The sequence below is a fragment of the Corvus moneduloides genome, chromosome 16, assembly GCF_009650955.1.
Source record: "Corvus moneduloides isolate bCorMon1 chromosome 16, bCorMon1.pri, whole genome shotgun sequence".
Lineage (NCBI taxonomy): Eukaryota > Metazoa > Chordata > Aves > Passeriformes > Corvidae > Corvus > Corvus moneduloides.
The window spans coordinates 1,919,013-1,946,859 of record NC_045491.1 but is presented as its reverse complement, the minus strand read 5'-3'; the positions used below and the strand labels follow the sequence as shown (position 1 = coordinate 1,946,859).

The window sequence follows — 27,847 nt, the reverse complement described above, 5'->3', positions numbered from 1 at the left end:
AAGCAAAGAGTAAAACTCTGAGGAAAGTGACAAAAAGAACCATTTTATTGACTAGCCAGAATGAACCCAGACAAAGTGAATGAGAGGACTAAGTGATGCAGGCAAGCAGTATTTGCTTGTCTGACATACAAACAAGGGCTTCCATCTCACTGTCCTTACCCAAGCAATATTCCCACTGACATCTGGAAACACTGAACCCGGGTAAGTTCTGGCAGGCTGAGCCTCAGATTCATTTTCACATTTTTTAAAAATACAGATTTTTGTTTATTCATTGTGAATAGATTAAAAATACAGCATATAGCAGTATCATTGCAAAAGTCTTTAAAATATACAGTTTTTCCCTTCAAAAGAATGTCACAGAATAAGTTGTGAATATTTCTGTAAACAATTTCCATTTTCATATTATTGACAGTCCCATTTACTGTATGGCTAAATCATATGATACACCTTAGGACAGAAGGTAGTCTTCATCACTAAAAAGCAGTATTTGCAAACAAAGAATTAATCATAATAATTTTTGCACTGAGTTGTGTTCACATTTACATACCAGATCTACACAGAGCTGACAGCAACTTTAGCAACTACTGAATTTAGCAAATTAGACTACACCAAAAAGTGTCAATTATTACACTCTACATCCTCTGCATGCACATTTTGGACAGGCACTTTCAATCTCCTCCCTACATGGTTAGTGGTGGTGTCACACATGCTTCCTTCTCAAGGAAAATCTCAAAGATTTGGCATCAACACCTTATGAGGGAAACAAATCCTTTTGTCTAAGTTTGCTATAGTCCCTACACTGTATAGGTTCTGCACAAAACAGACTATTCAACTGTCTTTAGAGGGGAGTGGCTTCACCTTTCACTGACAGCTGATACCTTAATGCTATGAACTGAAATAGAAAAAAAAAAAAAAAAAGCCACATCTCAGAGAGGTTTTAGGCATCTAAAGCAGAACTTTGGATAGTTCATCTGAATTGCAGTTCTCTGGTTCTATTTCAGCATATTAGGAACAGAAAGTACTAGGTCCAAACATCTGGCCATTTTAGTACCTCACTACCCAAGACCAACTGAGATGTAGAAATGAGACCTTCCCCCATTAATGGGTGAAGACCTTGGTCTTCACTCTCAAAAAACAGGCCGTGGGCACTACTTTCCCACAACCCCTGCAATGTACAGCTAGATGATGTTGCCATGTGCTGCAAGGCTGCTCACAGCTACAACTGCCTGGTAGTTACAGCACCAGCCAGAAGCACAACACTGAGGATTACTTTCCCTTCTCTCCTAGAAAGGATTCAAATCCTCCCATCTCACTCCCTTAACCACCAGGAGATCACCCCTTTCAGACAGTGGCAGTTGTTATTGACATCATCCTTGGATACTGTCTAAGCAGTAATTCAAGATCCACTTGCCATAAAAAAGAGAAAATGGGAGCACAATTTGATCCCAGTGACAGGAACTTGCACAGGAAAGGGAGAACTGACTTCTGTTCCCTGAACAATTTCTGCATTTTACAAGAAATTAATATTCCTTGGCTATGCATGTGAGAAATCCTAATCAATCTGCATCATCTCTCAGCCTGCTTAGCTTTAAGCCTGCTTTTAAGAGCCTGGCTGAAGTGGTGAGCATTACAGGTCATTCAGCACTTCACAGGGGCTGCCCCTTGTGCACATCAATTTACACCTCAGGAGACAGCAAGGCCAAGGAAGCAGAAGCTTCCATCTTAAATCTCCTGCAAAATGCCTGTTAACCACAACCAAGGACCAGGAACAGCTTCTGTACTATCCATATAGATGGCACAGCAGCTTTGGAATAAAAGACTGGATTCGGAAGAAACTTATCTCTATATAATGATAATTCAACCACCACCAGGTATTTGTCCTCCCCTCACTAGTTAGGATTAGGCAAAGAGGACACAAATTCAAATGTTTGGGGATAATACTGTTCTCCCTTTCTAACTAGCAATTCTTCTCTAAATGGCATTTGAAACCATTTACAGATAAAACACCATTTAAAAATATACTTAAACCATGTAAATTGTTATCTGTACACAGAAATAGGTGAATCAACATCTCCTACCCTCTTCAAACACACATCTGGAAATGGTGGAAAATGTGTTCTCATTTTAAGTGAGATGATCTAGCTTCACTGAGATTTGAGATGACACTGTAAAAATAACTTCAAATTACCCATATATTACAAATCTTGCTACTGTCCATCACTAGACAAATATAAGGTCAGTAGAATTTTATCCAACTAAACTTTTATATGGTGCAAAATGTGAAACTGAGAGAGGTAGCTGCATGCCTCACCTCATCAGCAACATGAGTGATTTTCTAATGGTATAATATGCAATGCTGGCAATGAATAAAACATTCCACCCTGAACATCCTCACTGCCAATCAGAATCATCTTCCCTACCCCTGCCCAAACTAAGGATTCCATCTGAAATTCATTTGAGAATAACAGTGTCCAACAATGTCAGCAAAACAGAATGGGACTATTTACTAACATCAGTAGCTGCATCCATAAACTGAAAATTTACATTCATGTGCAAATTTGGTGAGATACACCAAAAATGATGAAGAAATGCTGAGAATTTAGGAAAATGTTTTTCTGTATGTGGAGAGGAGAAGAAAAATGTAAACTGATCATTTGCTGTGTAAAAAACAGGATGTCTAAAACCTAAACAAGAAGGCCTCATTTTCTTTTGTCAAAAAAAGAGACCCCTTAGTTCTAACAGTAAAAATGTACAAAAGGTCCAAGTGTATCAGCACTACAGCTTTAAAACACAAACTGAAGTATGCTGTGGCACCCTACATACTACTTACACTTAGATTTCTACCCTCAAAAAATTATAAAACTAAAATACGAAAGAAAGAAACTGGTAACATCACATAAAAATACATCTTTTTAGCTGCAAATGCAGCAAGTGTATTAAAAAATTATATACAAGAACTGCTTAATTTCAGTGTCATTCTTCCATCACTGCCCAAGCCTCTTCTGCTTTTTCGTAGTACTGATTTGCCAGTCTGCCCTTCATGGCCTCCATGGCTGCTTCTGCTGCTTCTGTGTAAAGCTCACCTAGAGAGGAAACAGTACCAGTTATGTTGACAGAGTAAAGAAAGAACATGGCTTTAGCCTGAAGCAAATAAAGGACAAAAGGAGAAATTGAGGTCAAACTGCAGGACCGGATGTATGGGTGTGTTCTAATAGTGTCAGAGTTACACCAGCTGGGAATCTGGCTTCTGCTCTTCAAGTTGAAAGTGATACAAGTGGCTGCTGATGGCTCCTCAATATATTTGGAAGGATGGGAAATAGGACCAGCCTGTAGGAGCCCCCCAAGACAGACATCTAGGATGTAGGTTACAGAGCAACTAAGAGAATGCTGTGTAGGGCCTGGGAGTCAATGGGTGTAACCCAAACTACAAGCACCAACCTGCAGCTCAGGAGAGTGACCCGAAGAGCAGCCTCGGAGGGAGTGAAGGTTGCCTGGCAGTGACTCAGTGTGCCACAGATTGGACCTAGCACCACCCACTACCCTGTCACTGCCAAGATCTCTTCTTTCACTGTTACCAGCCTTGTTACACCCAGCATCATTAAATCTGAAGGTACTGACCCTCTCTGTGTTTTGTAACAGCTGAAGCAAGAAATCTATTTTTGGGGTACATGCTGGGGGAGAAGGGAAGAAAAAGCAGGATTATAGGTAACAGAAACAAAATGAGGCCACACCTGATCTCTGTGGATCCTTATCCAGGTTGAACCCTCCCATCATGAACATCTCTGCTTCCCTGGCCAGGAGCAGATACCGGGGCTCATCCTGAGTGCCATCATATTCACCTCCCTCATCATAGTCGGTCATGTTCAGCGCAGCATTGTACCAGTGCAGTGCCTCCTTCCAGTCCTGGGCCCTGAAGTACAAAAATAATTTGGAAGATGGTTCCCTTAGGAAACAAATGTACTTTGCATTGGAGATTCAGCATCCAATTTTGTACCGGCTTCTCAGAGCTTTGATGCTCTCCAAGAAAGCAAATGTTCTCATGAAGACTCACTAACTGCACTGCAGCATTAGATCACTACAGCAAAATGGGGCTGGGGTCACGTTATGCAGGAATTACAGAGGAGAAAGTATTAGACTGAAGTGTTTTGCTGAGCTCCAGAGTCTGAGCCTCATTACCAGCTGTATGGTTTTGGTCTGGCATTTACATTTGTGAAAGTAACTGATTTAGAAAAAAACCTGAAGTTGCAGAGTCTTGTTTCGTAAATACATTAAAATCAGTTATTTTCATACTGAGAATGCTCAGTGAACTTCAATTAAAAGTTTAATGTTGACGGTGATAAAATTTATAGTTTCACTGTTGTGCAAAACAGAAAACCCAGGTAAATAACAAGGACATGCTAAAATAAAAAAGCAGAAAAATCGTTGCCCCAGCCCTGCCTCAGTGAAGTACCACCAAGTTAATTTAGCCATGCACAGTACCTGTCTGCACCGAGATTTACACCTGTATCATATGCTCTTGCTACCAAAATCATGGAAGGCCGGTCTCCAGCTTCTGCTGCTCTCAACAAGTAATTAAATCCTTTATTTCTGTTCTCCTTTGTGTCCTAGTAAAGGAAATAAAACCTTTAAAATGCTTATTTCTAAGTAAAACCATCCCTTCATCCTTCTAACATTAAATGCAGCTTCTTAAAGTCAGCAAGTATTTAGTATGTCTGAGAAACTGGCACAGCCACAAGAAATAAAGCAGCTGAATAGTAAAGGTGGCTTCAAAAGCTTCCCAAAGGCATGCAGTAATTTACTGGCAAACCCAGAAAGAGGTGGCACGTTTTGCTGTTTTGTCCAAATCACAAAGTAATTATTTTTTCTGAAGAGGCTACAGAACACCTAACTATGGTTTTTGCTTTGTCTCCCTTTCCTGCTATTCCTATGTTATTTTTCCAATGGATTACAATTCTGCTTTTTGGCATTTTCCATACCTCCAGAGTGACCTCGGAAAGAATGTGATGTGGCAGCTGAGAGCACATGAGTCCTAAGCCAACGATGGCTTCCAGCTCCCCGCAGTCTGCGGCGTGCTCCAGGTGGAACAGGGCCGACTCCCGATCCCACTCCTTGTCCTTCTCACAGAAGCGCCCGGCTTCATGATAGCGAACCATGGCCAGGTGAACCTGGACACAATTGCACAGGACAGACACAGGATCATGGAGGGATCCTTCAAAACCCCTCTGCCCACACTTTACCAGGTCTTAGAGGTATGTCCTGGAATAAGAGGAGGCTCAGGGGAAATCTTATCACTCTCTACAATTATATAAAAGGAGGTTCTAGCAAGATGGGGCTCAGCATCTTCTCCCAAGCAGCTAGTGACAAGATGAAAGGAGATAGCCTCAAGCTGCACCAGGGGACATTCAGGTTGGACATCAGGAAGAATTTCTTCATGGAAAGGGTTGTTAAACACTGGAATGGACTGCCCAGGAAAGTGGTGGAATCACTGATCCTGGAGGTGCTCAAGAAACAACTGAACATGTCTGGTTGACAAGGTGGTGATCAGTCAGAGGCTAGACGCTGATCTTAGAGATCTTTTCCAACTTAAATGATTCTGTGAAAAACAGGTTTCTTCCCACACCAAAAGGTTTGAGAACACCTAAGGCTCCCAGGATGTTCAGAAAGATGTTTTAGGTATGGGCTTAAGGCCATACATAAACCCAAACTTAATTCACATTTGCATTATCTGGAAAAGTCTGGAGTAAAAAGAGTCAGTCCATGCTACCAGTTTTCAGGAGCTCAGCTTTGCCTATGTGCGATGTATGTGGAGCAGGCACACCATATCCATCCCACTGTATCTTCCCTGCATGATGCCTCTGGAAAGGCAGACTAACAACAGCAGGGTTCTTCCCAAAGGAGCCCAGACATTGCAAGGCCAAAAGCAGATGGAATTCACGGGTTCCTGAACTCAGATGTCCCTTATACAACATGGGTAGGTGACACAAAGCTATGGATGTGTTATTTTCACCTGCACAAATAAACGCATGCAGGGCAACAACTCTATGTAAGTAATAAATACAAGATGCTTCTTGTTGGATAAAACAGTATCAACAGGCCCATCCTACCTTTCCAAGGACTGACTTCCCAATTTTCTTTTCAAGTTCTAGTGCACTGAGCCTCTGAATTTCTTGGGCAACACAGGACGGTCTGTGGATGTGGACTCTGGAAGAGTTGTAGAGATTCCATTTCTCCACACTGATCTGAAATATGAAATATATGGTTATTTATATTCAAAATTAAAATTCCCATCCATATGGATTACCACCCAGGAATCAAAGCCTCCATTAATATTGTTACTTGGTAGTAAATACTGTATTTTAAAACACAGCTTTCAAAAGTCCTATTAGTAGCTGAATAAATGGTTATTATTGTTCATTAAATAAATGGAGTAAACCCCTCTATTTCTAAACTGAACATCATCACTTTACAGTGAAGTAAAGAATCATCTTAAAGTTCTGAATCAGAAAAAGTTACTTACAAAAATAAGGAACTGAATAGTCACACTAAGCACTGAAGTCACCCATGCACAAAAAAAATGAAACCCACACTTTTCTGTCCAGAATTTCAGTTAACAACACTTAAAATGCAGCTTGCATTCTAGAACTCTAGGAAAATGACATGTAACAATGCAGACAATGACAGGCAGATAATGTGTTGGCATTTCTCAGGAGGAGCAACCCAAACGAGAAGAAAGTTTTCAACATAAGAGGTCAATGGGAAACAGCTGAACACAATCCTATCATAATTAAGGCCTTTGCCGGTACACAGGGGAAACACAGCAGGAAAGGTTACTGGCACAGAACTTCAGTCTGTTAAAGCTGTTTCAATTTTCTGAAACAGGAATATATAATAATTAAAAGGAAATTCTGAAAATTGTATCTAAATTAATTACTAATTGTTGTCAAAGCTCTGCTTTTAATTTCCTTTCACAGCAGTTATATGTTTAAGTTAAACCAAAGACCAATTATCACAGAAGTTATATCTTGTAAAAACATTCAAGGTCTGGTCTTCCCTAACTCAGGTGACAGTGCTTCTCTGCACTGTGTATCTATTTCAAACACTGCATGTTTTTAAGAAATCATATAATCACACATAGGATGTAATTCCAAAAATGACGCGCAAAAAGGAAATACAATTTAGTTAGGCAGAAAAAGAATCCATAGAACTAAAATTTATGTTTTTAAGTGAGAAACCCATGCATAATCACTGATTTATGACAGAGATCAGCTACAGAGGTGACAATTCGTTTCACAGTACTTCTTGAATGAGCAAATAAAGATGAAACATAAAAGGAAATAACAGAGAGGTAAGTTGATATTAATAAACATTTTCTGTAGCTGAAAAGGAAGGGAAACTGACATCTGGTTTAGTGATGTGGTTAGGTGGCAGATGAGTGGAACAAAGGACAAGCAGAGCAGCAAACTCATACTGTGAACATTTCTGCTTTATTTACCCTTGCAGAGCTTCCCAAACTGTCTTCATCAGACTCCTGCCTCCGGTTGTTGTTTGAATGGCCCTATGTTAATGTAAAGATTTGCATCATTCAATCTGCAGCAACTGATGTGTTCCAGGTTCACCCCTCTACACTCTCCCCATCCTGCAGAATTAATAGTGACAATGACCAAAATGGTTTCCACTGGATCCTTTTCTTTCACTGATACCACAATATTCTAAGAAACGTATCAAAATGATCAGGAACTTGGCACACATGGGCTTTAATCCTGTAAACTGGAGATGCCATGACAAATACCTTGCCAAAAGGAGATGACAAAAGGAGTAGTATCTTTGGAAGCAATATTCTCTTTCCTGTCTTCTAATTAAGTATCTTGTTAAGAACTCCAGGTCAAATAGCATTTATTTAAAAATGTGTATTTTTAAATACACATTTATTTAAATACACATTTTAAATACACAAGTAACCCACAGGAATTCTAAAGTTCCATATTATTACCTGACAACAACGTTAAGTTCTGTAATGTTTCAAGCTATATAAAGCAAAGAGGGTAAACGAGTCTGAAAGCAGATCATATTCATGGATTCCATATGACAAAAAGATGGCTACACCTCCCAAATGCAATACACAATACTTAAAAAACCCACGCAACAACATGTAATCAAATATGATATTTGAAATTAAGCTACTCATTACAAATCGTTTCTTCCTGTAGGACTGTCATTCCCAATATGGATAAGTAATTTTCAGCATCAGGGAATTTCTTTGTTTCCTCTGTTTTCAAAGTCTAGATCAGGATCAGATCTAGATCACGAAGGACAAAAAACAAGATTCTTCTACAGAAACAGTTTAAGCATGAACAGGCCCAACTCTGCTATACCAGTCAGGTTCTTACCCTCTCTCTGTGATCCAGATCTTCTGTCTCACTTCTCTTTTCACTGGGATATCCACTGTCTCCACCATTTTCAAAATCCTACAGAAGACAAGAACAGAACAGCATTAGCATCACACTTTGTAAGGACCTTGGCTTGACACTTCTCACAGAGCAAACCTTTTGCTGCTTCAATGAAAAATACTGGATGGTTATACTGGATGAAAATGATTGTGCTACCTCTGCCAGAAGGAGCAAGACATTATACAGAAAGCACCATCTAAGATTGTCTTCTCCCTTACATACATTAAAAAAACCAACGACTTGCACATTTTATCAAATCAAGAATCCACTAAATACAGTTTTCAATCTTCAGTGGAAAATCAGTAACTGACAGCCCCTGGCACTAAGGCCCAGCACTGGAAAATGCCCATTGCAAACTTCCTGCATCTCCTCAGGCAAGGTTCTCTAACATCCCATGGTACCAGTACTTGCAGAGACCTCATCCATAGGGATTCTTTAGCTTTCATGCCACAGTAGTTGGCACAAGTGCCCAAGACACAACATGAAAGCAGGGGAACAGGTACATGCTTTAAGTACCTGTTAAAATACACCAGATGCAAATAAATTTCTGGTGGCAAAATAATGAATACTAAAATACTAAAATAAAATGTTCTTCCTTTACTAGAAACAGCAAATGCACAAAGGTAACATGATCTGCAAGAGTAAAAATAGGCAGAGCATCTTTATGTGCTTTTATTGAACAAAACCTTTGGGAAATCCTATAAAGACACATTTCATTAGGCAACTGCAACCTCATTTTCTGTTGGAAAGACACTCACCCTTTTGTTGTCAAGCTGATCCAAGTTATCCACTTCATTGAACACAGGCCAGTCTAGGAGAAATATTTGCTGTTATAAGGACAACGTGATTGACAAAAAAGCTCTAGATATCATCATATTACTGCTGTTTTTTTTCACAGAAGCATCTGTACATTAATTATCTACATAGAAGTACTTTCAGTGTTATTTCTGCTCAAAGAGGAGCACCAAAAACAACCGTTCTGGACTAAATCATTGCTTGTTGTGGCTAAGAACAAAGTTAAGACAAAACCGAAGTAAGACAAGCCCACTGTTCAGAACCGCCCCCCGAGGTGATGGATGAGGCTCACTCACTGAGCACGTCCACCTTGTGGCTGTGAGGGGTTGCCGAGGAGGGAGAGCAGGGCAGGGAGTCAAATGCCACATCACTCATGCTTTCATCCCCGGAGTTCTCAGACAGGCGGAAGAGCAGAGGGGGCCGACTCCCGGACACCGTCCTCACCCGGCTGCTGCCGCATTTCTCCTCTGTGCCACGGAGAATCGTCTGAGCGGATTCCTTGGCAAATCAACAAGAAAGTCCTGTGAATAATCCTTCTGTGTATCCCAAGCATGCTACACAAGCCGATGTGGATGTTTATTAGGAGTCCTCTACGAAAGAGAGGGTATAAATATGCACATGTATAGTGAAGTATTTGCTTTGAAAAGTTCTACTCTGCAATAAAATATCAAGCCCTGACATTTTTACTGTCAGAGAGAGTTTTGTTTAGGACTGAATTTCCATTCAAAGTGTTTCATCAAGTCCCATTCCCACCAAAATTAGCTGAAACTGAGATCAATTTGCAACAAGCATCAAATCAGGTTTGTGAGATCCAAAACTTAATAAATTATTTCAGCATTCAAAGATCTCCTTGGTCCCAAGCATACACTGTGTTACAAGGTTCCCTATTAATTAAAGCTACAGCTTAATTACACTTTTTCATCAAGCACTTACAAGCAATTTTTTATTATAATCCAAGGCATCTTTCTCTTTGGATGAAAGATCAAATGGTGCAAGCCCCATGCTTCTGCAGATCTTGTTGCAGAAATGAGAATGAAAGAACAAGGCCATACCTCGAACACCTAAGGCATTAAAAAAAGGTGAAGAAAGGGTTTAATCAAATTTTTATTATGACTTACTTACCAAAAGCAAAAATTCCAAAAGCTTTTTCTAAAAAGTCCAGAGAAAGAGAGAGAGAAAATGCTTTGTAGCACACAGCCTAACCTACTTCCATTTCAACACCTGTAAGAGCTTTCCACTCTCTGCACAAGAGAGTTAAAGAGAGTCTGAAAAATCTTGAAAAGCTATGTATGAACAGGATATAATAAAAACCTAATTTGGCTGCATTGCTGAGGAATGTGCCTAAATTTGATCCTGCTTACAAAACCTGCAGTGTCCTATGAACAACTTCATATATAGACACTTGGAACTTCAAAAATACATGGTGCCTATCTCTCTGCACTCAGCTGTATCCATTCCTGCAACGTGACAAGGAAATCAAAGGCCATGATTACTGCTCTCACATTGTAGAAACTACTTAATTACATTTCTTGTTTAGGAGTAAGCCAGGAGACATGAGCCAAGATCAGCTCTCATTTTAAGTCTGCCCTTATATGACAGCTGAGCTGTACAGGACTCCTCACAACAGAACTTCCCCAGCTGCTTGCAAGACCCTCAGAAATGAGTGGCTACTCAGCAGAGCTGGGAAATAAAAAGAAGCACCCCTTAGTACGTGAAACAGAATCATTGATTTTACCTAGGTTGCCATCTCCAAAATCTGTACCACCCTCTGTATGGATCTGAGGGTCTGTGTAAAGATCTCCAACTCCCTGGATATCAACAACAATGAGTTGGTGTCCTGAGCGCTCAAAGGTGAAGTGACTGAAGGCCTGGAAAGAACCATAGAAGATGTCTGAGAACACTCTCCCTGGATCGACTGGAAACAGCAACATATATTCACCTGTTATAAATGGGAAAAGAAGTCTGATAACCCTATCAGTGAAATATAACTGGTATAAACATCATGATGAAAGAAGCGAGAGAGACTAAAAGCATGTAGTATCGTGTCTCTCCAACCTGCTCCAACTTGCAGATAGGCTAAAAAAAGGCAGGGTGAAAAGCAGCAGTGGGCACAGGCAGGGTAAAGAAGATTGCTTAATTCCTCATTTTTGTACCGGAGATTGCTTTTCACTAGAGTCTTCACCTTAGGTAGTGGGGAGCTGGCTAGCAGAGGGAACAACAGTGGGCTCTGAAGCCAGTGCAGAGTAACTTCTGTATAAACATTCGGGCTGTGCCTGTGAATCTGCAAGCTCTGCATCTCTGGGACACTGCTTCCTTCTGCCAACAAGCCTTAGCTCTGCCACATCTTGGAAAAAAACCCCATAAATAAATGTGAGCATCCCCACAAATTCTTCTTCCCCTCTGAGAGCTCCCCTGAGTGACTGCTCTGTGTCTACATTTGTGTATCAGACAATGAATTATACATTTGTGCTCTCCAAAAAACACATTTCAAGAATCAGGTATAAAAAGCCCTTCTCTTCAGCATAAAGCTGAGATATTAGGAATCTTCTGGGAAGGCCTCCAAAAAAGTGTTGCCAGGCTTGGGGGAGGTGACTGGTGGTGATAGACAAACATTTTAACTGCAGCAAATACCACAGAACATTTTGTTCCCAACCTGTGAAAGCACAGCACTGATTCAGTGCACAGACAACAGCCCAGAACATAAATTCTCTGCTTACATTAAGCATCATGATAAATACCTTAAAAATAGTGGAAAAAATGTAAAGAACAGAACTCTCAAGGCTCAGTAAAATACCTTCATTACATTGACCACTTTGCATTTTTCGACAGTATTTTAAATTTATTTCACAAGATTCAAGAATCACTTGAAATCTGTACTTGTATTTCTATATGCAATCTCAGATTCAGCTATTGAGAGGCTGCAGCTGGAAAAACCAACATTTTTATATGCTAATGGACTAGATATATTTACATGCATTGGATACCAGCCACGTCTTGTGCATTACATGAGGCACCAAAAGACTATTCAGTACATCCTACATGAGAGATCTCACTGCCTCGATTTGAAGAAAGTTTGAAATATTTTGATGCCTGCAGTTATAATTAAAGGGCTTAAGGTTTCCAAAGAGTATTAACCCTGTTCAACTCAACTGTAATCAACTGAAATGCAAGAAAGAAGCACTCAGCGCTTGAAAGAGCAGGCCCCAAGTAAGGGGCAGACAAACTGCAAATAGAGAAATTAATCTGGCATTGTACTGCAGAGCCTGCAGTTTCCTTTCTTGGCAGTCATGCAAGACCTCTGGAGAGAGCCCAGAAATTCCCTGCAGCACTCTATGGAAACCGTTAAACAAAGCCTCACTTGCGGAGTTAGACGAATGTTGTCGTCTCGCACAAATCCAGAATTTGAGTTGTATTTGATGTATTTGCCCTCAATGTAATGTTCCAGATGAAAGAGAGGCTTTCCAGGCCTGTTCTTCATTTCAATAATACAGGTCTGTACTATATCCACCTGGGGAGGGAAAGAAGATAAACAATGACTAACAGAATACTGTCTTTGGATCAAAGTTGTGTGTGAATCCTCAGCCATGAAAACTTTCCCAACACAAGAATCTGAACAATTGCTAAGATCTTTCTGTTTAACTGGGGGGAAGAGTACTGTGCTTCTTGAGTTACTGGAGGAATTCCATAAATTAAAAGCAGTCAGTTCAAAACACCTCACTTCTGCAACAAATCCCTCTGAAAAAATTCTCAGCAAGTGCTGGCTTTCTATTTTATCTTCTGGGTACCTTAAGAGTACTCTGCAAGCAGAGTCTGCTCTGCACCCAGAGAGCAAAACATACAGTCACTACTGCACAACTTGAAAAAATGCCTTTTCAGAGAAGCACTGAAGGTATCTACTGTTCAGGTATCTCTGTATTCTGCCTTAGCTTCTCCCTCTGTCCCATACACATTCCTAAAGGAGAAACCATCACAACTCTCACTCTACTTGCATATTTTCTCCTACATGGCATTTAAAAATTCTAGATTTGTAAATTTTCTCTGTGTGCTTCACTGTATAACTCACCTTGCTGTTATGAGACAGGTAGTTATTAACTAACCCCTATATGTGAGGCAATGCAAATATCCCACATATCAAAACCTCTCATTTGGCCATTGAAATTGTTAAGGTTTCCAGCAGGTTTCCAGCTCTTCTCAAAACTCACTGCTAGTTATATATTTGGATAGGTGTGCAAGATTTAAGCATCTACCTTCCTGAAGCACTAACAGTTAAGCGCTTACTGAGACTGCTGCTGGCAATAAATTCTGTGACATCTCTGGTTATCTCAAAAGCAGCTGGGCACACATCAAAGAGAGCACTACAAACATCATTTTATTTTGGTTTTCAGTCAACAGCTGAGAACAGCCAGACATGCACAAACACACAGCCCCTAGTCCTGGAAATATAAAGCAATTTCTGTATTTACTCCACTGAAAATCAGCTATCATTTAACAGAAAACGTAGTAGGGCAAAAGAATCTAAGAATCTGAATGTGATGGAATGTGAACAAGTAATTCCCTCCAAATTATGTCTGAAATGAAGCCAACAGAAGCACAGTACTGCATTTTTGCTTTGATCCTTCAATGCACCTGTTTTGGTGGCTTGTGCCGGTTGTACTCTTCTCCCCAGAGTTTTGCTTCCATCTGCAGTCGAACATCCTCAAAATACACATCCCTGCTCACACTCTCTATGTATTGCTTGGCAACATAATTATAGGCACCTTTCCAGTTCTGAGTGTGTAAGAAGTTGGACAGCTTTTTTCTGAAAGACAAATCAATCGTTAGTGAAAGGAAACCCAAGGATTTTAGTTTAATATTTCCCATTTCTTTGCCTGCATGGATAGAGCCAGGTTCCAAGATGAGCATTACCCTCAGTCATTTACCAGGTATTCTACCTGAAACGTGAAGCACAGGAAGGGGACATGGGAGAATGAAACACCCTTTGGGAATGGCTGGGATGTGCCAAACTGTTTGGTTTAGATGCAGCTACACATGCTCTGAACTTTCTCCTTTTCTCAATTCCTTTCCCTCCCTGTTCCTCTCAAACCCAGAGTATGAAGGGTTGGTGCCTCCTCAACAACCTGTTCTAATGTCAACAATTATTTTCTGCAGAAATTACCGGGGAGTGGCCTTTCAAACATGAACTGAGAAACCTCTTCTGGGATAAACGCAATCTGCTGCTTCTCAACACACAGCAGTTACTGCTCAGTAACCCACATGCTCCCAGAAGCAAAATTGCACCTGACAGTTCTCATGATGCAATTTGTTGATGTGCAAATCTTTAATCCACAGATCCCTCCAAAGCAAGGGGGCTGGGGCAGGAGGGTGGTAGTGAGTAGCACAGGAAAACTTTGATAAGAGAGGATCTGCTGACTGCCAACAAATGCATTAAGCAGGTGCTTTAATCAGCAGCAGCACCCAAACTCTCAACCCTTCCCTCTCCTTCCTCTCCTCTCCCTGCCAAGACCTTGGTGCAGAGGTCTTGGTTCAGGGGACACTCTACAGGCCAAACAACTTGATGCTGTCTGTCCTCCTACACGGATGGGTACACAGTCACTGCAACAGAGGCCTTGGAAAGAATGAACAAGGAAGTGAGGTAAGAATTTCAGCCAGCTCTCAAACTTCCCAGTTCTTGAAGGAACACACTCCTCTGCATAAAACAAGCCAGCTCATGTTTTTCTAAAGCCAATACCCTCTCATTGTTTCACTGGGCCACAGGCAGCTAATGCTCTCACTTTCTTAACTTAAGACTAGCAGAGTTACAAAAATCTAGGAGAGAGCTCCAGATGGGAAATATCAATGTACCACTGACACATATGGGAAACCAGCAGTAGGAAGCTGACATTCAAGTTATGCTTTCTTAGTACCAGAGGTTAAGGCAAAACTGCTAACAAATTTCTGTTTATGGCATTCCTCAAAATATTGTGTAATGGGGAGTTTGGTAAATAACAAGAGCTAAAAGCAATGTCAGCGGGCTGAGATTTGTTACTTCCTAGGCTTCATTCACTACTGTATCCAGCTGGCTTTGCAGGAACAGAGCCACCAGCGTGAACTGATACTGAAACAACACCAAACTGGAGCACTGAAGGGTTACTTGTCTTCCATTTTGCTCAAGTTCAAAACATCCCATTTCTGTCTTTCAGGAGTATCTATCTTTCCAGAGTTGAAACCACACATGAAGTGCAATTTCTCTGGATTCCACATATGGGAAGAAGAGGGAATGGTTTCAAACACACACACATGTACATTTGTTTCCAGAGCGTGGAAGGGGTGGGGTAATCTCTTAGCACAAAGCAATTTATATCTGGATGCTGATGCCCACAATAACATTTGATAACACTCTGCAAGGAAAGGAAAGTTCCTACTCTGTCTTCCCCCACACTTTATCCTTCTGGGCAGCGCAACTGTTAGTGTTCAAGTTCTGCCTTACTCAGAACATCATTTTGGTTTATGTGATCCAAAGCAAACTCTAGGAGGATAACCTTCTTCACAAGCTGAGGCTTTTCTAGTTGGAACGGAACCATCCAAACATTTTTTCTCCTTTTTTCTGCCTAACTATAGGCCTCAAGTTGGTCTCCAGGCTGCCCACACCTACGACCTCATATCAAATTTTAAAGTATTTTAGCACACAAGGAACACAGAAACAAAGCAGCTGTTACCACACATTCATTAATATTTTGCCTCCCAGAGATGGTTGAAGTAGAACATTCAGAGAACATTCCCCTTTCTAAATGCCACTCCCTGCAGGTAGAGTCACACAAACAGGAATAAACCCCTCAGCAATGCCCTTTAGAAAGGAGTTGAGCTTCACACAATTTCCACTACATCTAAGTGAAATTAGAGTCACCATAGAAAAAAATACTGCAGGGAAGCCAACAAAGATGAAGTGGGCAGGTACTCACGTTCTGAAACACTCTCGCATTGCTCCACGGCCGAAAGGCTGGGGAAAAGAAGAAACAAACACCCAGCATTGCCATTTCCACAAAGTTAATTTCTAACCAGTAAGAGACACAACCATGACTTCCCCTTTACATAGGGCAGAAAGCAGTTTTCAAACAGGCTCTATAAAAATATTTCCTCAAGGAAAAATGAAAACCCACTGGTAGTGCAAGCAGGTATCTGGGGAAAAGGCACTTGGATAACCTCCCCCCCAATGTCCCATGGAGAAGACATGGTATGTCTTTTAAATAAGTTATTTAAATTCTCTCCCCAGTTGGGAGTCAGCTCTGTGTGTCTGCCTAAAGAAGCTTCACAGACCTCATGCTCTCTGCTTTCAGGCTTCCATTCAGGATGCGCCAAACAGAGCATCATCTCCCCAGATGCCAAATACTATGCCAGCAGCACAGAGTGAGGCGACCCCAACACACAATCAACCCCAGGACTTAAATGGGAAGTGACAGTGCCTTCTACCCTCACATACAGAAAATTCAGCTGGTTTTCATTCTAAAAGCAGAAATTATTTGGGAGCACACAAAATACTAAGACTACTGCCAGGCAGGGAAATGATGCCAGAAGGAAATGGGAGGGGTGACATGGAAGGGAAATCACTGGGAATGGAACAAATGCCTCATGTTGCTGACAGGGAAGGTCTGACTCCATTTTCTACTCTCTCCTGGAGAGAATGAGACAAAGAAAAAGAGATAGGAGAAAAGAACTACATTGAGACTTCAAAACTTCTATGAGGAAAACATCTTGCTGCCACTATTCAGGAACAGAAAGGAAATTACAAACTTGCTGCTAGTAAACATGAAGGACAGCGTGATCTTACTTGTGAAGCCATCTTGATAAGGACTTCATCTTCAACCCAGTCCCCAGTAACTGCATTGTACCTGCAAAATCAGGAGATATGTCTCAGAAAAATGCAAAGGGAACCCAAATCCTCCCACTTCCAGCACCTATCCTTCCTCATCTGTAACTGACTCTGGAAAGTGCTGCTGCCACTCCCACACAAAAGCTTCTAGTCTTCCCACCACACTCTGGTCCTCCTCACTTTGGGCAGGCAAGCAGAAACACATTTAACTCTTTGAAGAGACACCGAAGCCTCCTGTCAATGAGCAGATTGCAATGCAGAATCTGAACTTCCGTAACACTGCAAATCAGGCTTTATCTGCTTTGAAGTTAAACGTCCTCTGTGATGCCTGGGCAGCACACTGGGGGGCAAAAAGGGCCTCACCAAGTTCTACACACTGAACAGGTTGTCTCCCCCAACCCTGAGCTTGCAGAAACCTGCCTCGGGGCTGTGGAGAATGTGAGCAGCACCAGCTGTGAGAAGCCGTGGGGCCAGGAACTGCCCAACACTGCACTGAGGGAAGAGCAAGTCCCTGCACAACCCTGTGATACAACAAAGAGTTCGACTGTGGTCTCTCCCCACCCCTTTAACTCCCAACACAGTGGAAGCCAAATTGAGAACCACAGCAGCTGAGTCATCAACACATGATTGTTTCCAGCTTGGTTCCCCCAGCCCGCACAGAGTAATTCATGCACGCAGACACCCCATATTCCTCCTTATGTATTATGTATCATCTCAGTTTGCAGTAGATAAAAAAGATGAAAATAGGAGTATCAGAGCCATCTCTTTTTAGTAGTGTATTGAGTAGCCCTAAACCAAAATTTTCACTTATTTGTATTTTAAAATATGCGAACTATTTCAGGACTGTGTGGCTGACCAGGGACAGATGCAGTCTATGGGGAAGAGCAGCACTGCATGACTGGTATGGGATTGGAAGGGAGGCCTCCCCAAACACTGATACTAAGTGCTGATTAGCTGGCCTCTAACCCCTAACCCTTCCTCCCAGAAACCTGTGTCAGTAGAGTAAATATTTTGGCAAAGCTCGTGTTAAAGCACTGAAACCAGTTTCAGGGCCAAACTGCCTTTTAGCACGTAGACCACGCTGAGCTATTCTGGGCTTTATAAGGATTTGAATTCCAGCCACATGCAATACCGCATGGACCAGCAACACTGAAACTGCTATTTTGGGAAAGGCACAGGGGGCTTTGTTGCTTTCTTTCCTAAACTACTTAAACTAAGTATGCTGTCTCTTTGTTGGGATTCATTTCCTTATTAGATTAAATTTATGGCATCAATAAACCAACTAGAAAATACTTTTCAGCCTTGTTTCCTGTCTACACAGTGAAAGTCCTAGATACTGCTTAGGTGGGAGAGAAAGAGTGTGACCATGGTTTGCTGAAAGGTTTCTTTTTTGATGATGTGCAGTATTTACATATTCCTGGGAGACTGAGTTAAAACACACTCACTTTGGGCATTATGAAAAGTCTTCAGCCATGTAACTACACATACTCTGCACGACACAAACACAGCCCTTGCACAAACCAGCAGCTCTATGTAACATCAGCATCCAAAGCAGAAGACCCACAGACCTGTAACGAGTGGCGTGCTCTGTCTCAACGTCCTCCAGATGAAATTCTGCCCAGGGATCAGGCATGTGCTTGGCTTTCTCAATAGCATGTTTCCAGGTTTCCTGAAGAAGTTACAGACTGGCACTTTATATATAATCAGCAGTAGCTCACAAAACCAGCACTTTCTAGAGCACATCAGGATCTCAATGCTATGAAGATGTGCAACTACACAAGCCCCCAAAGCACTACTCAGAGCAGGGACCAAACAGTACCAAAGACCACCACGACCTTTTTATAGTGTCAATTATAATGAAACTAGTTCAGATATATAAAGCATAGATTTCAGTTCAATTTGCACCAACTGTAAAGTTACTGAGAATAGAATCTGGCACAGTATATACCAGATATAATTTACAAAACCTGTGGTAATTTGCAGATATCTCTGACACACCCTGCAAGTGGCAATAAGGCACACCTAAATGATATTAATTCACTTTTTCTGTTTTGATTTTTAGCTTTTCATACCTAACAGCGTATGCTGATTTTGCACGCATACAAGTATAAGAAAGTCCAGTAATGATACAATTTATATGGATAAAGGGTCCCAGACTCTGCTCAGCATGAGAATGAAGAAATTAGAAAGCTGTAAAAATTGATTATTATAACAATTCCAGACAAGTAGCTATTTCAATGTTCACCAAGTCAACAGTAAAATATCAAAGCAGTTTTCTGGAGTATAAACAGTCTCTCTCTACCAGCCAATTTGGATGCTTTACTCTTAACTTTTTGTTCTCCCTCTCTTTACATTGTATATTTCCAAGAAAACTGGAGATATGACCCTGTGATGCCAAATGCCAAATGCCTTCTGCAAAGTAAGCAGGAGAAAAAGCACTCTGCACCCTGCCAGTAAAGAAGTACTGAGCTCTGAGGTATTATTACTGCCTCTGACTGAATTTCAAGTGTGCAGAAATGGTAACTTTTGACATTTGGGGATTTTTTTGGTTTTTGTCCTCAGGAATTTAAATCAGTCTTTTTTTATTAAAAAAATACTCTATGAACTTGTGTCAGCAACAGCAGCAAGGAAGTTTTTGAAGCAGCTAAGCTTTAAATGTTCATGTTTATTTTGAACTTCAGCTTTAACTATGCATACCTTGCAAACAATTTAAATGCTCCCCTTTCTGACAATAATAACACAAAATTAAAACAATACTACATTAAAGAAAACTAGTTTAAAGGACATGTTGACAAAGATTTCCTACATGTTTCATAAGAAAATGAAGTTGCCTCAGGTCATGCAATGACAGCTTATATGGACCTGAGAATTTCCATACTTAAATACCTATGACAGAAATAAGGAATAAGAAGAGACAACAACAAGAATTGCTTGGTCAATCAGCTGTATCAAATCATTCTTGAGTAGATTCCCTCTTCAAAAGGTGATGTGTGTTCATGTTAGATGGTAATTTAAATAAGTTAATTACTTGCACTTGATCTCTTGAGGTGCTTTGTACAAAGTACTCTCATCTTCAAACAAACACATGGATTTCACGGAAATGGTGCTAACAGGGCAATTTTTCTCCTGCTGGAGGCATATGGCTGTCATACAGTGACATTTCAGGGTAGAGAACACAAGATGGGTATTATTCCATTTAACGAGTACCTCTTTTAGTTTTGACTTGATGACTTTTATGGGCTGAGGCAATCAGTCCTCCCAAACAATAAAGTAATTTAAAAAAAAGGTCCATAAAAGGGAAAAAAAAAACCCAAACCAAAAAAATCATAATGCATCTATTAGACATGGTGTTGACATTTTCTTTTTAACCTACCCGACCATGGTCAACCACAGAGCCATGCTTAGAACGATGCTGTGTGTCATTCTAAAGGATCCATGAAAGACATGAAAGCAGGAAAACACATGTGATAAGACAAATGATTGACAAAGAGTCTTGGTTCTCTTTGTTAGTTAAAAAAAAAAAAATCCAGTAAAAAGCCATTCTTCAGTTTATATTTCCAATTTAAGTTGATTCTTAGAACCCCTGTGAACAAACCTATTGAGGTAAGTTGGTAATTTTTTTTATTGGAAAGCACATATTTAAAGGGTCTTGCCTAGTAACTAGCTAATTAAACATTGCTGAGTCTTGTTTAAAGCAGAGAGTTAACAGCAATTTCTCTATCTGGCTCTGCCTTTCATTATCAATGGCCCACACTGCCTTTCTTTAGCTCTGGGGTCTGACAGGCAGACTCTGATAGGCCAGGCTGTGGGGTTTAGGATGCCATCAGTTCTGGCTGTCTGCTTCATAATGTTGGAAGTCACCATTCCTGCAGCTTAAACAGGACATGGAGACTTGCTTGCTCCACATCTCCACACAAAGCAATTTATCTGTCATAGGAGCTACAGTTCCAAACTAGACATTGTGGAGACCAAAACACGGGCACAAACATTCTGCAGAAGCAAAATGACAGCTTAGGAAGGAGGAAATAATTGCAATTTCTGAAGTCCTTATCAGTTTTATATCAGACCATATGACTCAGAAATTGCACTGCAGACCCAGAGGCAAGTGTTTAGAACATGTTAAAATGTACACACAGATGAAGACCAAGCTCCCTATCAGGTCTTAACTTGCTTAGCTTAGCATACACCAACATCTGTCCCATTTCTATACTAAGCTTTTTCTCCTCACCTTCCTTAGGAATACACACCTTTTAAAGTTTCTATTCACTAGCTTTGGTAAAAATCTTTCTGCAGACAAGCCAGCTTCACTTTCAATGTGTTACTCAATATGTTATCTGACTGAAATAAATCCCCTGGAATCTTTTCACAAATAAAGCATGCATTAGGCATTACTGTGATTTTAGAGTATCTATTAAATAAATGTTAATATTTATAAGAAGAAATGTGTTAATAAACCACATTAAATTGTGGTCTAGACAAAATCTAAGAGACATGCCAGTTTAGCACAAACTGTGTTTATTTAGAATATCTAAGCTACAGAGTGGATGTCACTTGAGGCTCCATTGCCTGGCCTGATCTGTGTGAAGGGAGCTGAGTTAAAAAGGACACACTGCCAAGGAAGCACCAGCTATGGCCCCTCTGACCTCCCTGCAATGCTGTAGCTGCTGCTCATCCCAAAAAGGTCAGATACTGCTCACGTACGCTGCCAGGAACTACTGCCAGTGTGACACTTCATGCCCAAGCATGAAAGTCAACATGTCAAAAGCTCCCTAAGAAGGAATTACAACATAAAAACTAACCATTAAATTCTATAATTTACGATTTTATTTGCCCAACTAAAAATATCATAGGCTTGCAAAATTAATAATAAGTTATCTTCTGACAGGCCCCAATTTATCTTACATCAAGTGTATTATCTTTTGAATTTCCCAATCAACGCACTGCTTGTAAATGGTTTGATCCTTATGGCAGTGAATTGTTCTCCTGGATTGAGTGGAAGAAGATCTCCCACTGAACTGAAAGGGACAGTAAGCAATTCCATGGCAGTGTCAGACTATTGGCTTAATGGAATTAACTGCAGGTCTGGAAAAACAGATGAGCATCTTCATTGAAAAGTGTTAGTTACAAGAGATGAAGCAGTTAGAGAATGTCTCATGCCAACCAAGTAAAACCAAAACCTTAATGAAGACTGGAGCCAATACTTACCTTAAAGCTAAAGCTTCTGGGAGAAGAGCTTGAACTGTACTGCTCAGTTTTTGCTAAGCTGCTGTAATAATTGTCTACTTTGGTATTGGTAGACTTGTTGGAAACTGGATCATCAGTTATTGGACAGATAAAATAACTGTCTTCATCATCACTATCAGCATCAAGATAATTCCCAGAGTCCGCTGGAGTTGTTCTGGCATTATCAATCCCTTCCATACGAAAAATAAGGTCCTCGTCTGCCATGTTTGCAGGAGGTTGGTTCAACTCCTGCAACGACTGGAACACCCACTCCTCCAATGCACATGCAAACAGGGGGAAGAAGCTGGGTGAGGGAGGAAAAAAGGAAAAGGGCTGTTATTAAAAGAAAAAATAATGCATGACACCGATGTCAGCACACTGGCAGAAAAGAAACATATTTGCATCTGGCTCTATAAAAGTAATCCTCAAGTACCTACATGCAGTTTTGAACACCTCTGCTAGAGCTGGGTTTCCAGAAGGCATTCTGGTTTTAAACTGCTACAGGACTGAGAAGATAGGAGCTAGCATTATTCTATACTTGGTTATCTCCTCCTCCAAGTGTTTTTATTCTTCCTTATATGAAATGCTGAGTTTCACAACATTAGTCTTAGAAACTTGTTTTACCTTGAACACCACAGTTAAGTTTTCAAATCTTTTCAGGACAACTTTTCTCAAGGGTATTGTGCACAAATTATGAATCAAATGAATTTGAGAGTATTATTAAAAAAATTTTCCACCATCCACAAGATTTAAACTGACTTTTAGCTCACATACAATCAACAGTCCACAGTGGAAAATAGGCTGCTGAAAGTGTAGCACATTGCAGAAAAATGAGGTGGAGGAATGATCAAAGCCCTTGGAAGAGGTGGAAGTTTACACAGATACTCTGAAAATACTGGCATGTACAAAACAGAGGATTAGCGTGAATTTTCAAAATGTGGCCCTGATGCTGGCTGAGCAACAGGATGTAATTTAAAACAGATGCTTCCAAGTGTCACATTGTTTAGTTCTTCACCCAACCAGCAAAATCAAGGATTTTCACACAGCTAGCCTAATAGAACAACCATAAACCAAAGTTTTCAGTTGAGCTTCACTGTTATTCTTCAGCCCTTTGCATTTTGAGTCCTCTTTCTCCACGAAACAGGACGATGAATACACTCCTACAGCAGTATTCATAGTTGCAGACTTTACTCCCCAGTTACCAAGAAACTGGTCACCACAGAAACAGTGCCTTAACATGTGGCAGCTTTCACCAGCAACATTATCTCGTTGATTACTGCTCTTCTGATGGGGGCAGCATTCCCACACCTCAGCCAGCAACACAGGTAACTCCAGCACTCCATCCCCACCAGGCAGCAGCAGCTCTGGAAAACCACTGCTGCAGGAGGTCTCAGCCAGCTCACCTCACTTTGCCCTGGAGCAGCTCCGGAGTGCTCACATAACCTGCTCTTCCAGGAAAGACCACACAGGAGCTGTCGATTCTGGAAAGGGGCAGTAGCACATACCTGGCAGCGGAAGGTGTCCTCAGTTGCCACTGCCATTTTTACCGTGATCATCTTACTCAGTGTGCACTGAGTGCTGGAGAAACTCTACTGCCTGTCACACACACAGACAGCAAGTGTCAATGATGCTTCAAGGATGTGACTATTCCAGGACATACCAGAGCACTGGACAGCCCCATTACACCCAAGTGCTGTCCTGCACTCCCTTCTGCTCCTGCTGTCACACACACCAGCAGATCCATGGCGTTCAGGACAGTCTGAGAAGCAGCAGCAATGCAGGACTGCAGGTTGTGCAGCAGTGACTGCAACCATTCTGATTTCTGTGACTTGTGTAAATGGAGTATCACCACACAGATCAGTTTCTATTTAAAGCTAATGGTGTTTATAAAAAGTCTCTTGTTTTTTCTTGGAACCGTATTTCTTGCAAAGTACTTGTGGTGTTTACTTTGGAAGTGGATATACCAAGAGCCATACTCACATAACGTGCTCTTTAAAACAGAATTCAATAACCACACCTTGAACTACACAAACACTGCTCTAAACCTCACAGTTTGCTTGATAAAAAGCCTTATAAAAAAGCCTGAGCTTCATCTCAAGGATTATATTCTGTGCTTTTGCATTATAGCACAGAAGTTGTACTATCTAGGAATTTCTGTTACTACTGCTGTTGTGTTTTGATCATTTAATCTTTAATATCCATTACAGCAGCATTCCTAAGGCTAAGCAACAAGGAGAGTGAGACTGCACTGAACCAAGCCTGCCAGCCTGCATTATCACACACAACCTGTAATTTTAACTACCCACTCCAACCCACTTTGAAAATTTATTCCATTTTTAATCAACCTTGTACTATGTGATTCAAAATGCAGAGAATTTAAAATACAGTTCTTAAATCTGCTCTAGTCTGTATTAATTTTTTTCCCATGCCTGTTTCAAGCATTTTTCTTTCTCTTGCCTTTATACCCAAGAGCCACATGACCAGGAGGGGCAGGTGAGTCGCAAGGACAACACGCAAATATGTGAACACAGATAAACAGCAGGGAAAATTCACATCTCAGGGCTGTTAAAGCCTGACTTGTTTCTTGTAGGAGTCTGTTGTTACAAAGCACTGCTGGGTTTGGTGAGAGTCTTGACCAAGGTTCCACCGTGGCCTCAGCATCTGCCTTAATTCATCTCAAAGAGCTGAGTGATAGGAATGCTCCAGTCAGCAAAAGAAGGGACAACCAGAGCATCTCCAGTTGCTTCTAACTCACTGTTTCAGCTCAGACATGGCCCTCTGCACCTCTTTAACACAGGACGGGGGAACACTACTGCCTTGCAGCAGAATCCCCAGCTTCTCTTGAAGAGAAGCATTAAAGCAAGCATGACCCAGCTCTCCCCAGTATAATACTAAATCCCTTTTGGTTTAATACCGCATCAGTCAAAGCCATTTAACAGGATACCTGTAAGAGTAACAAGCAGTTTTTTTCTTGAAAGAGAGAAGTCATCTCTCAGATTAACAGTCTTTTAAAATACAGATTCAAAATTTAACCTAAGCAACTATACAGACTGTGCACCTTAAAAAGTACTACCACCCTTATGAACAGACACAAAGCTACATAACATTGTCCAGAACAACCCCACTAGCTATGTTAATGATCTGTAGGACATTACAGAACTATTTTGCTTTCCAAACACGCAACCGACCCCTGAAAAGAAAATGTCTATTCTCATCTGCACCACACACTGCAAGAAAACAAGTTTAGTGAGTCTAGGTAAGAGCAGTGATAAAAAACAAGATTAAAAACCCCACAGATAACTCACTGTCTACCTTTGAAAACCTTGTCTTACCAAAGACAGATCTTCTAATGAGAAGCCTTTAACACAGGTTCCATCGAGTGTGTCACTACTGCAAACACCATGGCACAAATCACAGTCCGTTTGCCTGCAAGCACAGCTGGGACAACCACTGTATTAGTCTAAGTGTTAGAGAGCACCGATGCAAAATTCATGAAGCAAACGGGTGAGCTCATCTGCACCAGCCCAGAGTACGAAGCACTTGAGACAAAAACCTGGGCAAGGAAACACAGCACGGCTTCAAACACACGAATGGCTTTTAGAGCTGCAGGCAGTGAGGCACAAGAACAGCCCTTCCGAGTCAAGTCCACCCTGCTGCCAAACACACAAATAAACACTACGTTAACAGTACCCAAAACACGGGGGTAGAAAAGGACAGGAGAGGAACTTCCAAGATAACTTGAAAATAGCCTTCCATTGCCATTAATAGACCTGCCATTTCAACTGGCTTTAAATACTCTGCACAATTACCTATCACTGACTTTTTGTAAGCATTTCCTCAGTACCCCACGTTGTTAAGTAAACCCGTGCTTTATGCGTACTGAGGCATTTGAAGAATTCTCCAAACACGAGCCGTCCTGGAGCAATCCCAAGCTGTCAGGGCGGACTCAGCCGCGGTCAGCCCTGCACACAGCAGCTGCTCCACGGTCACAGACAGCACTTGGCACTTTTAAACAGCGTAGGCACCAAATTATGCGCACTACCGCGGAAACATAAATGGACGAAACGCTAATCTTCAGGTGCGAGCGCAGCACTGCTGCCCAATAGCACAAACCAGGTTATTTTTGGGCCCGCGCAGAAGCCTGAACCACCCCACTGATCATCATTTTCCGCAATTAAAAACGCCCTTCCCGCCGCGGGCAGCGCTGAGGCAGCTCCCCACCGCCGCCGGGTCACGCCCCGCACCGCGACGGCACCTACCGGGTTAGGAGAGCCCCGCTCCACCGCGCAGCCCGGTACGGAGCGATCTCACAGCCCCCACAGCCGAGCTGCCGCCCCGCCGAGAGAAGGCAGGCGGGGGGAGGAGAAGCCGCCCCGCTGAGGGGAGGGAGGAGGCGGGAGCCGGGCACCGGGGCCGCCCCTCGCCGCCCGCGCCGCCTTCCCGCTCGCGGCCCTGGCCCGGCAGCGCCTCCCGCTCCCTCAGCCGTGCCGCGGGCACTCGCCGCGCCATCTCACAGCGCAGCGGCGCGGGAAGCCTGCCAGGTGCTTTATTCCAGTGAGAAAACCGATGAAAATCTGAGCAGAACCCCCAGCTAATACCGTTAGGTGTTAGCGATGAGGGAATCCCGGGGCGGGTGGGGACAGGAAGGAGAGCGGGTGTGCAGGTCTCCAGGGCGCTGCGCACAGGAGCGCCATCGAAATTTGCTTTCATTTCTGTTCCCGTTGGGTGTGGAGCTGAAAGGAGGGGGTGTCTTGGGGCAGGTGCTCCCATGGGAAGCACCCGCTGCACGGCAGACCCCCGAAGAATCCAGCCCCGAGAGACGGCACAGGGAGCAGACGTGGGCAGTGACCACGGGGTCTGCCTGCACTTCAGGTTGGTCTTTTCAGCTAAATTAAATAGCAGGATTATGCACCAGATTTCACGTTCTGAAGACTACATTTCCTCAAAGCACCCACATTTGCATTTTTCCTAAAACACAGGCTTTCTGGGTTGAAAATGCTCATGTTTAAGCTTTTCTTCAAGCTAGAATTTGTGGAAAATTTAAACAAAACTCCTTATCCTTTCATGAGTTACATGGAAATTAATGTAAATAGGTTCTGGCTTAATTGTATTACTTGGCAGTCTACAAAGAGTCTGCCTTTTTTACTGTTGTTCAATCCCTTATTCGTGTAAATAATTCTCATTAGTGCTTTTTACCATGAGTAGGTGTTACAGAGACTGGAAGATGTGCGTACGTCCTTTGTGACAGATGGATGGTCTCTTGCAGCATCACAGACAGAAAAATGCACAATCCCTATGTTCTCTGAAGAGAGCAGAAAAACACTGCTGCAATGCTCGTGCTGAGATAATTTTCAGAAGGAAGATTACCAATGTTTAATTAAAAACACAGAACAGATGCTCTGACTCTCTGCCAGGAAAACCCGCCTGCCACCAGCATTACTTACATAAATTAAACTGTGTCCCAGCATGAGGACTGGAGGGAGCAGCACGCACGTGCAGGAACACCACCTGCAATTTGAGGGTACCTGTAATTTTG

General features: G+C 41.8%; 1 protein-coding gene across 4 annotated transcripts; it reads right to left on the bottom strand.

The window, feature by feature from the left end:
- Window positions 1-22: 22 nt before the first annotated feature.
- On the bottom strand, window positions 23-26,706 carry EEF2K (eukaryotic elongation factor 2 kinase). 4 transcript variants are annotated; one of them, XM_032126343.1, is made up of 19 exons: window positions 26,571-26,706; window positions 22,294-22,615; window positions 20,462-20,512; window positions 18,657-18,757; window positions 17,047-17,107; window positions 16,181-16,218; window positions 13,869-14,040; window positions 12,601-12,750; window positions 10,978-11,110; window positions 10,176-10,303; window positions 9,539-9,740; window positions 9,206-9,258; window positions 8,388-8,465; window positions 7,493-7,555; window positions 6,105-6,239; window positions 4,977-5,165; window positions 4,480-4,604; window positions 3,732-3,910; window positions 23-3,083 (listed from the first exon to the last, which is right to left on the bottom strand). In XM_032126343.1, the coding sequence occupies exons 2-19, from the start codon at window positions 22,534-22,536 to the stop codon at window positions 2,974-2,976; spliced, it is 2,211 nt and encodes a 736-aa protein (XP_031982234.1). In that variant the 5' UTR covers window positions 22,537-22,615; window positions 26,571-26,706; the 3' UTR covers window positions 23-2,973. The 4 variants fall into 4 exon arrangements, with proteins under 4 accessions (XP_031982234.1, XP_031982231.1, XP_031982232.1 ...); XM_032126340.1 differs by lacking the exon at window positions 26,571-26,706 and adding an exon at window positions 25,644-26,196; XM_032126341.1 differs by lacking the exon at window positions 20,462-20,512 and having other exon boundaries at window positions 26,571-26,682.
- Window positions 26,707-27,847: the final 1,141 nt, after the last annotated feature.